The sequence below is a fragment of the Lupinus angustifolius genome, chromosome LG19, assembly GCF_001865875.1.
Source record: "Lupinus angustifolius cultivar Tanjil chromosome LG19, LupAngTanjil_v1.0, whole genome shotgun sequence".
NCBI lineage: Eukaryota > Viridiplantae > Streptophyta > Magnoliopsida > Fabales > Fabaceae > Lupinus > Lupinus angustifolius.
Genome location: NC_032027.1, coordinates 12,548,264 through 12,565,866, shown reverse-complemented (window position 1 = coordinate 12,565,866; position 17,603 = coordinate 12,548,264). Strand labels below are relative to the sequence as shown.

The window sequence follows — 17,603 nt, the reverse complement described above, 5'->3', positions numbered from 1 at the left end:
TCTTTGAACAAAATATGTTGTGTAGATGTTCTTTTTTATTCTCTCTCCTTTTGTTGTGCTCTCTTTTTGTTTTATATATAATGTATACATCTATCCACACTAGCCATGCTTCTCAACATATTTGCTTCCTTATATGTGTGTTACTTTAATATGTATATAGTTTAATGTTGAAGTTTAAGTTTTATGAAGTGTTATTAATTTTATTATTTATAGCAATAGATAAAGCTTGAAGTTTTTATTATTGTGTGTATATATATATATATATATATAATATTCAATGGTAGAATCTTACGATCCGTATTATGATCACACGATTTATGTTTTCATCTACTCCTTTCAATCTTATGTAAGATCTCGATTTTGTGAACTATGCTTATGAGTGAAGACCATCCTAAAGGGCATCTAATAGCCTTATAGGATCAGACATATGTAGTCTCGAAATTTAATATGAGGAATCTCACTTTGGCATAGTCCTTAACGCATGGGGAATCAACAAAACACTGTAAGCTTCAGGGTCATGCAATGTTGTCAAAACTTCATGGAGATTAGAATACATGTTTTTTCTTAATTGATCATATACTCATGTCCAGCACAATGAAAACCAGAGGAAGTTCATTGGTCATACTTTATACATTCAGCATTTAAAATCACGTGTATACCTTAACAATGGAGTGGCATAATAATCAAATAGGATTCATGAATAGATGGTAGCCAGTGGCCCACTGAACTCACACAAATGCAATGTTTCAACGAGTCAACATGAAAGATGACGAATGGAGGTTGGCAGTGATGCCAAATGAAATTTGATGGATTGAAACTTACCTTAGATTGAGCATAGTTCAGATACAAAATTTTCCATTCTCATAAGTAATGCTTTTCAAACAAAAGAGGAGATTTAGCACTGCACAACTTTTTAAACATGAAACTAATGTACAAAGCATACTAAACGGCACACTTGCTCTTAGAATAAGCTTACCTTCCACTTTCAATTATGAGTTCAGCTGCAGCACCCATAGTACCAACCCCACCATCACCCAACAAAGCAAGTGCAAGCTTTTCTTCATTCAAGTGCCTCAAGCCGTTGCTCAGTCTCTTCAACACATCTACATCTACTTCTAACACCCAGTTTGGCGTGCAACTAACCATCAGGCTCACAAACCCTGACACATAGGCTCGCCAAGTAGCTGAATCACAGCCAAGTGATATTTTTCCATCGAGTGCACTTGCCAGAAACTCCATGTGGACACCTAAGACTTTTGGACGTCGTTTTGAAGCCGATGATGATGAGTCAACTCCCCAAGCGAAAGCCCCACAAAGCACTGCAAAGTAAGCAAGTGCATATCCACCAAGCATTGCAACCATTCCATCTGAATTTTCTTCCTGGCCTGATCTGTGAACAGATATAAACCAGGACGGCAAAGTCTCTTTTATTAATAATTGAACCAGCACCAACCCTCCAGATAGCCATACTAAAGAAGCCCCAAGAGCAGCTGCAAGCTTCACCTGAGTCATTGCTGTGGCAAGTGAAACCTGTCCATATTTTATGCCATCTTTGGTTGCTTTTGACTTCTGTAATCGCTCCCTTGATGGACCACCACTTACAATTTCTCGCACAGATTGCATCAAGATGGAAACAATTTCTTCTGTCAAGAAAACAACATCTCTGATTGATCGATAAACACGTAAGTAGAGAATTCCTGGAGCAACTGGGGACATCCCTCCACAAAAATGGGACTTAAATCCATGGCCAAGGAGGGCTCCAACACCACCACTGCTTGAGATAGGAGAGCTATTAATGCCAAGGGTAGCTGTGAAGCAGCTTTTAAGAAGTTGAACAACTGCATCCCTATTATGGAGGAAGACAGTTCTAGAAGCTGAGAAGATAAGGAAGTCACTCCAACGTTTTGCCTTTTGGGTCCACAAGGAAGCCACAATTGGCATGCTAGGCCATGGACAACCTGCAGCAAGGGACTCTAATGTTTGGCCAGCCAAATTAAGAAAACGCTCTGATGCTCGGTCAACTTTGTAGGTTATGGTGAGACTTGTGAAAGCAGCCAATGGCAATGGAAGTGTGGCAGGTGAGCTGCCTCCTGTGAAAATTACAATAGGTCACAATTCTAAACTATAATGTAATATTGATGTTCAAAGAGAAACAAACAACGAAGTAAGAAGACATTTCCTAAACAGCAATTGGATATTAATTCTCAGTTCAATCAGTGTAGAATATTATTTTGAAGGACACAAGATAGTAATTATTATATTGGATGAATCATAACAAAAAGAAAACCTGGAGCAAGGCTAGGCACATCAACACCAGTCGCAGCCAACATTTTCTTGATCTGTTCCTCAACGTTCAATAGATTTGCAGCAGGGCTTGGCCAATCCGTTCCATTCATAAATACAGGTTTCCAAACACCTCGAGTTACTTCAGCAGAGAAGTAACTTATTATAGTTGCCAAAGATGCAGGAAGAAAATCAGCTAATTCTTTCAGCCCTGATATTAACAAAAATAAGAAAAATTTCTGATATTATGACATTGTTGATACTGCATACATCAAGGCACATCTAAGTGAACTTATTTGGTTGCTCTGAAGGCATCAAGGATAATTTTGAAAGGTTAAGCTACTGAGTGAATATTTATATAGTTTGCCAACATGTTAGAGCTCTATGTACTTTAGACATCACTACTTCTACAAGTTAATTGGTGTGTTCCCTTGGATTTGTCTGACCTAAACACACATACCTGTTGCCAACTCACGAGGAGACAGTCTTCCATGAGCACAGGCTGTGACAGCAGCATCAACTACAAAGGGAATGGCTTCCAAAATATCCCAAGCAGGCAACTTTGTCCCTATAGAAGTGTCTTCATTTTCAGGGCCAGAAGAACTACTGCTTCCAGAAACAATAGTAACCTGGTCTCCTCTACTAATATTTCTAAACATCATGTTAAGAAGCCCATCAACAATTTGATGAAAAGGGGTTCCATGAACAAGACCAGACAGTGTTGAAGCTATACATGCTTGATGCTGCCGGTACCAGACTTTTAATTTTGGAAAGGAGTCAACAAATACAGAATTTGGTGATGATAAACTTGCAATCTCAGATAGCCTTTTCTTGTTTCGATCTTTGTGGATGTTACCATCTGACATTAAGTGGGAGTTTCGAACTAATAGTAAGTATTCAGGAGTTAACTGAGAACCAACAGTAGGTACATCTCCAATTCCATGTTCAAGAGGAGGACGATTAAATTTCCATAGCTTTAAAAGAAGAATAAATGCATTTGAAAACACAGCATGGGCAGATATTTCCTCCCCTGATGTCAGTGTCCATGAAATATTAGGCACACATGACCCAAAAACTTCACAAATAGGCATCAATGAGCATGCAAGCTGCGGAACCTGTTGGTAGATTCGGGAAGTGCATTAATTCAAACTATAATAAAAGGAAAATTGAACAAGAAAGAGATGAAAAAAGAAAGGATGCAGTTAAGAATATCATTTAACATTAAACAACAATGTAAAAGATAAGAATGTATGTGTAAAGTGGAAAGGCAGGTTATCAGGTAATGTATTTTAAAAAGTGGGTGATGTGGATAGCGTGGAGTGTGTTGCTATGAGTGTGTTCCTAGCACTCCTCTCTTGTTTTACCTGCTTTATCTTCCTAAACCAAACAAATACTTTCGATTCAGAATCACCTATTGACTGCATATCTAATTACTAATGCAATACATATCTAAAGAAAGATGATGTGTTATATAAAATTATGAGGAGCATAAGCATGATAGCTATTTGTTGGGCCCTCTCTATTCACCCACTTTCAACTTATCATCATGAAACAACTGAACACAAATAAATCATTGAACAAATTTCCTTATCCACATTCAGGACATTACTAAACCAATCAACAAAGACACTAATGTTGCACCTCTGATCTAATTCTAATGTATGCAAAACAATCTCCACATGAGATATATCACTTATATTGGACAGTTATTCTTCATCTACTCCAAGTAAAACTAAGAGCTTAAGACTTAGAGCATTGCTATATCCTCCTACTAAATCCTCCTACTAATTCTCCTACCCACACAAAAATGACACATGCCACTTGTAATCCAATCATTAATAATTAAATTATCTTATTGTGACACATGTCATCTTCTTGTGGGTAGGAGGATTAGTAGGAGGATATAGTAGGAGGATATATTATTTTCCTAAGACTTAACATCCATTAAACTCAAATGATAGGCCAAATTTTTTTACTTCATCTTTAAGTATTTTTAATTTTATAGAATTTTTCAGTATGAAGAGAAAAATTATACCATCATTGCATAAGACTTATAATAAGGGATTGAATTAAACTTACCAAACCATGGAGCGAAAATATTTGAACACAATCAACGGATGCAATTCCAACAAAGATAACATTAAGTATTGGAGCATAATCAATTAAATGGTTGTTTCCTTCAGTGTTCTCTAGAGGAACAGGTGGAGATAATAACCTAAGAATGAAATGAGCAGTGTACTCCTGCATGAAATAGAGATGCAAATGCTATTAGCATGGGAAGGTCAATAAGGATTTGATCTACACTATTGAGAAAGTGACAGAAAAGTTTGGAGTTTTCATGCTTTATTGTCTAACTTCACTACCTGTATGTTCCATCCTCTAATTAGTGATGCCCCACAAAGAACGGCAGCAGCGGATATCTTCTGATCTTCTGATCCCCCGATCGCGATTTCAAAAATTTTCTCCAGTTCTGCTAAGCTTCCATTAAATCCAGGAGCGTAAATTCAGTAGTTTTACCTTTTGGTAAATTTACAAAAAAGAGCATCTGACATACCTGGCTTCAGGAAAGAAAAAGAACAACTGAAGACCAGGCTATGGAATTTTAAAAATAATTCAAAATTTTACTATACAGTGGATTCTTGTTGAAAGTAAATGATCTCATGTATCAGCAGGTCAATTCATTCTTTCAGTGACTGAAGCTGTAAGTTTGAGATTGAAGTATAGGAAAATTAGATCATACCTTGTAGCAGGACTTGAAGCCAGAGCATTTACCATCGCCGAATTAAGTGGTGCTCCATCCATAAACGACGACCAGCTTGGTAGTTGAGCTGGCATACACTGAGGTATTTGATTCATACGTCCCTTGACATAACCTGGCCATAAATATGCAGATGTGTCGAGTAGATTTCGAGCAATACAAGCCTCAACTAGTAGATGACGCATGTTTCCAGCTGAAAAGAAGAAATATTTTTACAAAATTAAGGGAAATTACAAAGAAAGAATTATTTGTAAAATTATTACAATTTGGGAACAATTAACCAGTCAAGTGGTTGATTAGGTCAATAACTGTTTACACCACTATTCTTAAGATATTGTTATTTTGTTGGGTTGTTAGTTATTGCTAAATAAAAATATTCTTACCAAGATTGTTTTCCTTCAATTTTTCTAAGATATCTAACTCCTGAATGAATCAGAGATTCAGCAAAATTTTATGTTGGTTGTTAACTGCCTAACACAATCTTCACCTTTTATCTGGGCATAGGACTGACTATGTATAGCATCAAGCACATAGGCACGAACATATAGCATCAAGAGTACAAATTCCTTACGAAATAAACTGCCAAATATAAAATGCAGAATCGTTAACTTTGGGAAAATTGAAATGCTAAACCAGAAATTTAACATATACAGGAATGGGATAAGTGGTTGGTCCTCGCTGCCCTATTTAACAATAATAAATTGAATTTAAGCACAAGGTGGGTGAGCCTGCGGAGCATACGCTTCAAGCCTAAAGGGCTCTTGGGGTAAGGGAATGTGTTAAGAGATGTAATAAAAATCACTCATACGCCTTCACCAACAACTTAAGATTTTGGGAGAGATAGTTTATGACAAGGGAAATGGTTTTTCTTTATTCAACCATGTAATGATTTTATTTAGCACAAATCTTTAGCAAAATAATATCATTTCCACTTCTGTACAGTCACATAATTAATCCAAAGAGTAATGTGGAAACACTAACTGTTATGGATCCTTTTGTCTTGATAGGAACAAAATGATTTTAAAAGGATGATGTAATCTATTTTTCTAATGTTCAATGAGGCATCTTAACCCTTTAAAAATGGGTAGTCTTGACTACGGCATACTATCACAGATTCAAATTATGTAATCCATTTGCTTTTCCAAGGTTCAAATTTACTTAAATCAGACGATAAAGATTGCTTTCACAGCAATCAGATACATTATCACACAGATTTTTTGGTTTTTTTTATTCATCTAAATGTATGAAATATGAGGCATGTATTTGTTTTAAATCAGGAAGAAAACTCATAGAGAATCTCAAATGGAAAACATTGTTGTCAGTAATGCAGTGCTAAAATTGATATAAGTTACTCAAGCTGCTGAAGAACCGTAGACAATTTCTGATTGACACTGAATTACTGAAAGCAATACGACTTACAACAGTCAATTGGAATCTCTGTCATGCTGAGGCAGTCAAAATATGCATTCCCTATTGTGAAGCCAGAAACAAAGAGCATTGCTTTTGCAGCAGCCTGATTTGCAGCAGCCACAACAGATTGAGGTGGAGTAAGCAAGCTGTGATAATCGCCCAATACCTGCAGACTCGTGACTAAATTATTGCGACATTTTCCTGGAACCTTCTTCTCTTTCCAGTTATTTGTAGGATCACTATCTGTTTCTGTTTCATCAACTTGTCTCCTTTCCTCCTCCTCCTCCTCCTCAATAAGATCAGCAACAACAAGAGGTATGATGCACAAGAGCATGCATAAGCGAGTATCAAGATGAGGCATTGGGCCCTCAATAGGATCTCTTTCCTAAAAAATAAAAATAACTATGTTAAAGGACTATCCCACTCATAAATATTTCTTAACTATGAAATTATTGTAATGGTATCTCCATTTCTATAATTAGCTAAATCCAATGACTCAGTCTAGAAGTAATTGTAGTCAACAGCATAAATGGGAGTAAATTGTAAAGCAATGTGCAGAGTAACAAGAAAACAAATCAGACCAACCAACAAGAAAACAAACCAGTATAAATAGACAAGATATATTTGACACCAAAACTTCACAGGAAAACACATTTAGTTGTTGATGAAGAGTTCTACCCTCTGAATAAGACGAAGAGTTGCTAACCAAAGGCCTAAAAATGTGTCATGCCAAGAGGTTCCATTTATGGCTTGGAGAGTCTTTATCAAACCTACACAGCACAAAATCATTCATCTGACAAGTACCTAAAATTGAAGTTGAGAAGATATCTACATTTCAGACAGATTCCAATTGTTTGTCTCAGTCTTACCACCAATTATTTCAATAGCACTTGTTGCACTAACTTCATAGCCATCCATGGCATCCTCCAGCACGAGATCAAGAGGAATCCAAAGAGCAGAGTGACTTGCACCATGGCAGAGTGATGCAGAAGAAGAAAGATATTCAAAATCCATAACTGTATGGAACTTATGTTGTGAACTTGTTTTGCATTCTCGAGACAAGGCCATAGAAGTATCTGAAGTCAGTTGCAGAAGTGCCTCAGGACTTAAAACTCTTGAATTTCTCAATATTAATGAATTTTCTCCGAGCAGCTGCACCCTCTGAACGAGGCTTAGCCAATGTGCAGGCCTGATAAAATGGGAGAACTATGCCCAGTTAATATCAACAGTAACCAAGCCTTACCCCACTAGGTAGGGTAGGTTGATATCACCATTGAAAAAATATGCCACATGAAATCACCAAAATATACTGTAGAAGAATCAAGAAAGTATAAGTGCACGAATTCATTGAAACTCATTTCATCAACCCAGAAAAGGAAGAGAATCATATGACATATATATATATATTGTGTGTGTGTGTGTGAAACTTCAGAATGAATTGATTAATTCTGTTTGACTAAGTCATTAGTAAAATTATAATGAAAATTTGGACAACAAATACAAAGATAAGTACTTACAAATTTCGGCGAGCCAAGTAAAGAATTCTTGAAGATATTTTATCCTGCAAAAACTGCCCAATCATCTCGATAGTCAGAAGAGCATTTGCATTTCTCAATTTTTCATGATGTTCAGTCTTCTTATCATTAAAATTATCATGCCAGTCCAGTTCCATTTCTTGATATAGTGTTTCCCACATAGACTTCTTTTCAAGTGTAAGTTCCAACAGCCCTTCATCATCCAACGATGCATCAAGTAACTGCCAGACAATTGAAAAAATAAATTCAACCACCAGAATGCCAGGTTCACTTTGTGACATGCCAAATACTTGGGAAAGATGAAGGACATCATCTATAGATTTCATGACCCTGTCCATAGTATAAGCAGAACAATTAACAAAGAAGAAAAACTCATCACTAGATACAATAAGCCTATTAATGTTGGCAGTTCATATCTGTCTCAAGGGAAGTAAGAAGAACTACAGAATTACAAAGAACTCTCAGACTTCAACTGTCATCTGCAATATATTATCAAATAACAAAAAAAAATATCACTGAATACTAAAATAAAAAGGGTCCTAAATGTAGTATTATGGTAAGGAAACAAGTATTGGAGTAGGCCTTAAGGTGATAACCTTATACAGACACATACACATAATCTATTTTTGGATCAAAAGTTCGTTTCTTGTTGAGTTTGCGCATGCATGTATACAAACATTTGCACTTGACAAACACTTTGGATCATCCTATTCCTAATCAGAAAGCATCGTTGGGAGATGTAAATAAGGTGTGCGTCATGATGGTTCGACACCTTTTTCACAGCCTAGCATGTAGCCAGTTTGTGAAGGACATAAAGAGTTAAAGACTTTACATCCTTCACAAAGGCCAGTGAACTCAAAATGTTCATTGAAAGGGTCTGCTTTATCACAAATAAAATTAAGTGCTTAATTAAGGATAAAGTAATAGATATCAATTATGGAATGATGTAATATTCAGGGGGGAATTTTAGTTATATCCAAATTATGGATTTGATTCAGATTAGATCTTGGGTTTGGTTTTCAAATATTGTTGGTTCTAATTCGTTATCTTTTGCACAATGGTGCCTTGATCCTATTACTTGTATTGACCTATTTTGCAAATTGTAATCGGGTTGGGACCCCTTGTGCCCTTTATGATATATTTGTTTATCAAAAAAAATATAGACATCAATTACACATGTTAGACTAGGCCACTAGGGTTGCTTCTAATCACTTGAATGTGAACTACAACAGGAATTAACGTGATGCAGTATAGTAGTGTACTCAACTACTCAACAGATTTCATCCGTCAATCATTAATTTAGTAGAGGTGATCATTTATATTGTCAAAGAACGGAATATGATAGCATCTGCTAAGACCACATAGTATATATAAATTGAAAGGTGTAAACAGGATAAAGCACTTACCTTGGATAATCTGGCCTGTTTGTCTGAGATTTAAGTTCAAAAGCATGTCTTTTGAGGAGTTCCAAATACAGCCTATATGCTGCAGGCTGGACATGCCTACATGGAATAACCCTGTGCCAAAAAGAATAAAGACATAAATATGATATACTAACACACTAACAGCAATACATGGGGCATATACTTCCCCTTCCAAATTGGGATGATAAACTTGCCTCTTTCCAACACCAAACTGTAATGATTAGTGAACAAAATAAAAAAATGTTATGGCCTACTAGGCCTCAGGCAGTAATAGTTTTATATTGTGGTCCACAACTGCAACTGTGCTCGCAATAGTGCAGTTGAGAGTCTCCGCAACCGCATTGCGACCATAATTGTAGTCAATACCTACAATTTACCAAAATAGTGATAAATGCAACATAACCACTACGGCAATTAAAAACCAAGTGTGGTACTCTTAGTTAAAAAAACTAACACTATGGACCAGAATGCTGAGCAGTGAAGGTCATAAAAATGAGGTTTTTGTGATTATGAAAGAACATCATACTTGGGTGGACAAGATCATAAGGCAATGTAGGGGAAAACAAATTAACAGTGGCTAGACTTTCTTTGTAAATGCAATTGATTTCAATTTCAAGAGCAAAAATTATGGATAAAGCTGCCTCCCTAAAGTGAACTCATTTCTAAAGTGAAGAACTAAAGGTATATCCACTTCTATATGATTAAATAGTTTGAGATCTTGATATGTCAATCAGTGCTAGATACACTCTTACTTGCTCGCTTGTTTTAAGTTGCACTTCGAAATTGCAAGTGTGACCACAATATTGCGGTTCAAGTATTAGGCAACAGAATCGCCACAACAATGGCTGCATTTTCCCATAAATTCCCGCAATTACTGGTAAACACAGAGTAACAGCAACCACATCCACAATTTAAGACATTGCTTATTGCTTACTCGCCTTACACTATGGTCTTATTTAAGAGAGCCTTTACTCCAAAAACTTTTACTCATAAACAAACAGCTACTAACAAAATTGAAATCTCATTCATAACCAGAGCATAATAACTAAATGCATCTACATGACAACAATTCAGATGAACAAAAAAGAAAGAAAGAAAGAAAAAAACAAAAACCTGAGAGAAAGAAGAGCCAGAAGAAGCATGGGTGGAACAATTTGAAGCATGAGAGCCTTATCGAGAAACTTCCATAGAATAGGAACATTATTGTCCCAACAAATGTAAGAAACCAACAACTCCGCGAGTTCAATGGAGGGTAAAGACTCTCCCGCTGAGTTCAAATTCGAATGCATCTGAATTGCCCATACCAGAGGATCACTCTCTTTCTCCTGCGCCACCTTTGTCAGCTCCACCACCTCCTCCTCCCACCCCCTTCCGCCGGAAACCTCCATCGCCACCGCAGCAGTTCAGAATTCACAAACTCAACACAACATTGTTTGATTTTTTGTCATATATAAATGAAACAGGGTAAGGGTAAGTTCGGGATTTTGGTTTGGGTATTGGGTTCGTTAATATATAGTGAGAAGGAAAGTGAGAGAAGGCATGCGCAGGATCAGTTCAGTAGTTAGTAGACGCTACTATTATTAGGACTAGGATTAGCTGTCCACTTTTTTTATGTCCTAACTCAATAAAAAATTACCATTATTTAAAAAGAAAAAATCATAAAATGATCCTCCTTCCTATTATTACCTCATATTATGAATTGCGGGTCAGGGTAATAAGTGAACCGATAAAAAGTATTAATATAAAAGAATGTAAATTATTTTCACACCGTGTGTTTTAGTGAAATTTTATAAATCAACATCTACTTTTTTATACTTATATAAATCCCCTACTTTTTATACTTTTATTACACCCCCTGCACGAAAAATAAGTATAGCATTTTAAACAAAAAATATGATAAATGTAATTTAGTTAAACAAAATATGATATATTGTGCAGACAAGTACAAATAATATATGAGTTAATACATCTTTATTATTTTTTGATTCGTTACGATATAGTATAAAAGCGATTTAAACAATATATATTTAGAATTGTTGATGCATTTTGTAACCAAAAACAACAAAGATACACTTATTTGTATATTATTTGGACTTGTCTACACAATATACCATGTTTTGTTTAACATTTATCACATTGTTTGTTTAAAAGACTACACTTATTTCTCATGTATGGTGGTCAGTATAATGAAAGTATGAAAAATTAGGGGTTTGTGTATGTGAAGAAAAGTTATGGGTGATTTGTGTAATTTCATTAAAACTCAGGGGATGTCAGTGTAATTTATTCTATAAAATATATGAGTTAAAATCGAGTGACATCAAAGCGTTGGTCTAATAGTCTATGTCTGTATGGTCCCACTAGATCGTCAGAAAGATAAAAAATGTATTCCTGTGAGCAACATTTATTGGAAGAGGTAATCATGCACTCTAAAAAGATTAATTTCTTACCCAAAACTGAAAATATTCATTTGGTAATATAAAAAACAATCAAGTGATACCAAATCGATCAAAACCTATTTGTTAATAAATTATTATTCGAAACTTGAATATATAGTTTTTTTTTATAATATAATCAACCACTGAATCATTTTAATAATTAAATTTTATATTGTAAATGATAATATTTATATTTATAAATTTATTATAAAATATATAACTTAACTGATATACAATTTAATTAATGAATCATTAATTAAATCATTGTATCACCATAATAATATGATATGAATAACTATGTCATAATAATAGTAGTGATCCCTCACTTTGCTTTGACTTCAAGTCTAGCGGGTAGGATTGTAGTATTGAAGTTATATGATATATTTCTTCATTAACATCTAGCAGTGTAGCATAAAATAAGATATAAAATAGAATTCAATATGGCAGATACAGCATTTGTAAACTGAGATTCTTATGCTTGGATAATTATAGGCTAAGGTTATGATTGGTCAGTGTCAGGTGGTTGGTTTGTTTTTCCATCCATAAATCAGTCCAAATGGTTGGAACTTCCAATTTATTTCATGGCACATTTGTTTTAATTAATTATTTACTTATTTAAGGTTGAAGTTTTCTCTTTGGTGATTTCCAATCTAGTAAAGTGGATAGGTTAGGTAGAGATAGTGACTTGGTGGCTGTATTATCCCAACCACATAAGTGGGTCCATAACATCAAAATATGTATCGGTTTGGTTAATAATAAATTGGAATTGTTGCTTCTTTCTTTATCCCCACTCTTCTATTGAGATAAAGTGTGCAAATTTGTAGTAGTTATAGTGTCCAATCTCAATCATTGTACTCTTCTTTTATGTTAAAGATCATAATGATATTTTTTTGTACTACTAAAAATATTTATTCATATCTTTTGGTAAGGAACTAATCTCTTATAGATTTGTGGATGTCCCTCTCAACAAGTGTCGCTCTCATGAATTGAACATTCGATCTTGGAGATCAGTTACACCAAAACCATAATGACATGTGGTTCAACACTATCCTAGCAAACTTAAAAGAAGCGAGTAGGAAAGAGGAAAAAACTTTATTTGTTCTAAGTTGTAAGTAAAAATATAATACAAAAAATTTGTCTCCTTCCAAAAATAAGATAAAAATTTATAAACATACTTATATAAATTTGTCTCCTTCCCAAAACAAGATGAAAATTTATAATCATACTTATAGAAATTTGTCTCCTTCCCAAAATAAGATGAAAGTTTATAATCATACTTATGGGTTATTAATAAATGCCATTCTTTATTTTATTAACAAAAGGGGGAAAGCACCTTTTTCTAGAGTTTAATTATTTTTATAAATAATAAATATTTATTAAAGTATAAAATTGTCTCACAAGTTTTCTATTTAAGAAAGTAGATATTATTGCAATTCTAACCGATAATAATTGATAATTTGATTCAAAAGTCAAAATTAATCTACACAATTTAAAGGAAATACTCAAATAGTCCTTTTTTGCAATGATACGTTTATTGCCTAAACAAAACTTCCAATTAGTTTCCAAAATTTTACATGGATTACTGAAGTGGGTTAGTTAACAAATATAAAGTTACATCTACTAATGTCTTTTACTAACATATAATTTAGAACTCATTATAGGTGGTGTTATTCTCATCACTTTTAAAGAAGAAAAATTCAAATTGATGGAAGAAGGGATAAGAAAAGTTAGAAAACTCTGATGCAGTTGTTAGAATGTTTATAATTGGAGAACTAACCATATTTTAATAATCTTAAATTTCATCATTCTCACATGATTAAAACAATAATATGATACATATCTGAATTTGTGTTCACCATCTTTCATTGGTATGGGGAAAAAGAAAAATATTCTATAATTTAGATGTGTTAACAAACAGTATTTTCATTATTTCATATGAGCAATATAAGTATTTATTTATTAAGTTCATATCAATTTTGAGAAGACATGCATGTCATTAAGATTAGACAATTTCATTTGAAAAGAACTCCCCTCCAGCCGGAATGTGATGGCCGGAATAATTTTATACATTTTTAATTTGTTGAATTAAATATATAAAAAAATTGGACCCATCAATTTTTTGGGTACAATATGTCATAATTTAGGCCCAGTATACTCTTTAATATGGAGAGATATGAGCTAATTTCTTTTGTAACTCAGTAGATAAATAATTATTACAAATATATTAAAAATATATTAAAAATATATGATGCCCGAAATATTAAGTTTGGTAATAAAAAACATAAGATGTATAATGTCAATGTTAATTGGGAAAATATAATTTATCATATTTTTCATTAACAAAAATATCATCAGGGTTTCATATTTCCCATTTTCCATCAATGAGAATTCTCGTTTTCATGAGAAAACAAATATTATCAAATGTTTAGTTAATCTTATAGTAATTAATATTAATATATTATCACCACATCCTAGCATAAGTGATAGAGTATAGAAAATCTTTCATTGAGAGATCGTGATTGTTTCCATAATATCTCCACTTTGAATAAAAGTAAGCTTTAGTTATCGATTGAGGGAGTGAGGAACATCCATAATATATATCAAATTAATTTTTAAATAGAATACTACATCCCAAAAAATCTCATCTTCTATTAAGTTTTTTTATATCTAACATAAGTAAACACTAAACAAACTATAGAAATGCAATAATAGAAAACGTGCTAATCTAAAAGGAAGGATTCAACTTATATTTTATTAAGATAAATACGTGTTTTTATCCCTCAATTTTTTTTCATTTGGATCCCTCTTTTTTTTTCAATCCCTTAACTTTATTTTCCTTATCAACCCAGTCTCCTCGTTAAAAAATTGTAACACTATGTCAACGGCTGTCTAACATTTTTTTTTTTAAATTTTTTTATACTATCAAATGTATTTCCTCATCTTTTTGGAAATGAATTAATCTATTTTGGGTTCGTGATTGTCGCTCCCAAGAATCAAACTGTCAACCTTAAAAATTCAATGAAACCTTATATCATTAGACCAACACATTGTATTATTCTATATGTTTGTTAGTTTGCTAGTATGATCAAGGACTAGACACAATTGAGCACTATGGTTGGAGTAAAATGCATTTTGGCTTATGATTCTTAGGATTAGGTTTTGTTGATTGTGTTTTTTGTTTTGTTTTTGAAGTTTGTTGTGAAAGATTCTAGTGTGGATATTTGGAATGATTGAAGTGATATTCAGGCAAGCAAGAAAGATAATGAAGATCCATGGTGAATTGAGTGGAATTAGAAGTGAACTTAATGGAACTTAAAAATGAATTGAGGAAAGGATAAAGTGACGTGTCCTTCACAAGTATATGTGTCTTCTTATTTAAGTATGAAAATATATGGGTTGAGGATGTTTAAAATATGTTATATGAAAATCCCACACTGTCCAATATTAGAATAGAGTAAAGTATCAATGTTATATATTGGACTCACATCTTTGTTACATTATGTGTAATAGCTATAAACACAAAATAGAAATATCACATGGGCACTTGGGTCCATAACTGTGTTAGGGTTTGTAGTTTTTATTCTCTAATAATATATTGGTAGATGCTTAGCGCTTTTGGAGACATAGACACAATTGGCCGAAATCTGTTACCAAATTCTCTTGTTTCTTATCTTCTATTTATTTTATGTACTTTATTTAATTGTTTGTGACCAATAATGAATAATAATCGTTTTCGCTCCACCAACCATATCAATTTCACAAGCACTATAAATACACGAGCTAGTATTTCTAGGGGATGTAATGTATCTTTGGAGGTTAAACAAAGGTCTTCAATGGGTGAAATTTGGTGAGATGGTCCCTAACTGAAATATATGAGCAGATAGTTGGTATGATTTGATATTTGAAGGTGAGAAGAGTGGGATTAAATAGCAAGAATAATTGAAAAGGACATGCACCATAAATTAATGTTCATGATTCATGTCACTAACTTTATTAGGAGGAACATAAAAGAAAAGATTGATTTTGATCCACGATTTTCTTAAGCTTCTTGTCCTTACCCAGAGATGACTTTTAGAGGATGGGGTCTCACCAAAATGATGCCAAAGGCAAACAAGCATAATTGAGCCATTTTTATTTTAAAACCTATTATTATTTTACTATTAAGTTTAATATTCATTATCATTCATGTATATTATTTGTATGTAAGAGACAATAATGATTAATACATGAATGTTTTATATAAGCTGATAATATAAAAGTTCTTATATTATTGTTAACACAAAAACTATTTTCTCTATACTATTTGGCTTGGTTACTTGAAATTTTATAATATATAATTTTAGTATTCATATCAAATAAGTACTCATATGTTAAAAATATAATTGATCATGTCAGTAAATAGTATGGCATAAGGCCAATAATGACATTCATATTAACACTAGTTAAGGACTAAAACAATGTTTCGTATGAACTAGAACAAAAAGCTACGAATTTTGAAGGACTCAACAAATAAGCAAGCAAAAAAATATCACATATTTACATTATTAATTTGACAAAATATTCTAAATATAAGATGAACAACACTCACACTTTCCTTTCTCTAAATTTGTCTATACTTGGATTATTTAGAATGACATTTGTTGAGGTATAACTACACACATAAAAAAAAGTTAGTTTTTTACTCATAGGTAAAAATATTATTGGTTATACAAAAAACTGTTTCTGAGTGAGCCCCAAGATGTGGCTCAAGTCAACCAAAAAATTGAAAAGGGAAGGGTAGGTGCTTTGCTAAAATGCTATATGATGAATAAGGAGTGGATGATGTCTTGGGAACTAATGGGCAAATTAGGAAAGTGTCTTAGATTGAGGACTAAATTTCACACAACATAAAGACTAGACAAGGACACTATTGAAATTGAGTGTTATTTTTTCAGCTTCTTGCTATGACGATTAAAGATGAAACTAGCTATGTTGAGGACTTAATAATATGGGATAATATATATATTTTTATATGGGTATCCTGTACTTTATTGATAAGGAATTAATTTATTTTGAGATTTATGACTATAGATGGTAAATAGGTATTATCCACATAGCCCGCAATTTTTTGCGGGCATGACATGTACAATTTGTTTGTTTGCCTATTTTGCTCGACCCGTTTGCTGGCAGGCATTTGTAATGGGCAATAAGGGCGGCCCACAAGCATTATGTAAGAAAAAAAGAAAAATTCAAATAAATTATGATGTAATATAATTTAATGTCTCCAAAAAAAATATATTGTAATATAATTTAGTCAACTTTATATAGAATATCAAAGTTTTTTTAAAAAAATGTTCTCTTTTAACTACTTTATTTAGTTTCTTTTTATTTGATTATATTAATTTTTAATTTTTAAATTATTCATCAATGTTCACGAACCACCTGCATGCCTGTTATTCCGTTTTAAAATGGGAAGGGCATACCATTTTGTTTGTTAAGACAATGCGAACATGCCCACACCAACTTAAATTTTTGCATGTATGGACAAAATGAGTCGGGTGACCTACTTTGCCATCTCTATTTATGACTGTCACTCCCAATAAATATCGTTCACATGAATTGAACTTTTGACCTATTGATCATCCTGCCAATCTAGCAGGACCTTACCACTGGACCAATGATTTATTGTATAATAAATTATACATACAACTCTTGATTCTTGACAAAGGCATAGACTTTGGGTGTATTAAAAAATATACACTATGGGCATTCTTCAAAT

The 17,603-nt window shown here is 33.3% G+C and overlaps 1 protein-coding gene across 2 annotated transcripts; it reads right to left on the bottom strand.

The window, feature by feature from the left end:
• LOC109334527 (mediator of RNA polymerase II transcription subunit 33A-like) lies at window positions 795-10,878 on the bottom strand. 2 transcript variants are annotated; one of them, XM_019570350.1, is made up of 13 exons: window positions 10,524-10,878; window positions 9,393-9,503; window positions 7,969-8,316; window positions 7,321-7,640; window positions 7,130-7,221; window positions 6,461-6,836; window positions 5,024-5,234; window positions 4,647-4,761; window positions 4,363-4,524; window positions 2,744-3,398; window positions 2,288-2,494; window positions 977-2,090; window positions 795-901 (listed from the first exon to the last, which is right to left on the bottom strand). In XM_019570350.1, the coding sequence occupies exons 1-13, from the start codon at window positions 10,796-10,798 to the stop codon at window positions 862-864; spliced, it is 4,026 nt and encodes a 1,341-aa protein (XP_019425895.1). In that variant the 5' UTR covers window positions 10,799-10,878; the 3' UTR covers window positions 795-861. The 2 variants fall into 2 exon arrangements, with proteins under 2 accessions (XP_019425895.1, XP_019425896.1); XM_019570351.1 differs by lacking the exon at window positions 10,524-10,878 and having other exon boundaries at window positions 7,969-8,207; window positions 9,393-9,506.

Bases quoted from the DNA above. Each gene is read 5' to 3' on its own strand.
- LOC109334527 (XM_019570350.1), bottom strand. From the start codon at position 10,798: ATGGAGGTTTCCGGCGGAAGGGGGTGGGAGGAGGAGGTGGTGGAGCTG. The intron at 9,504-10,523 runs GTTTTTGTTTTT...TTTTTGGCACAG, and splicing joins CTGGCTCTTCTTTCTCTCAG to GGTTATTCCATGTAGGCATG. The intron at 4,525-4,646 runs GTAGTGAAGTTA...TATTTCATGCAG, and splicing joins TTAGAGGATGGAACATACAG to GAGTACACTGCTCATTTCAT.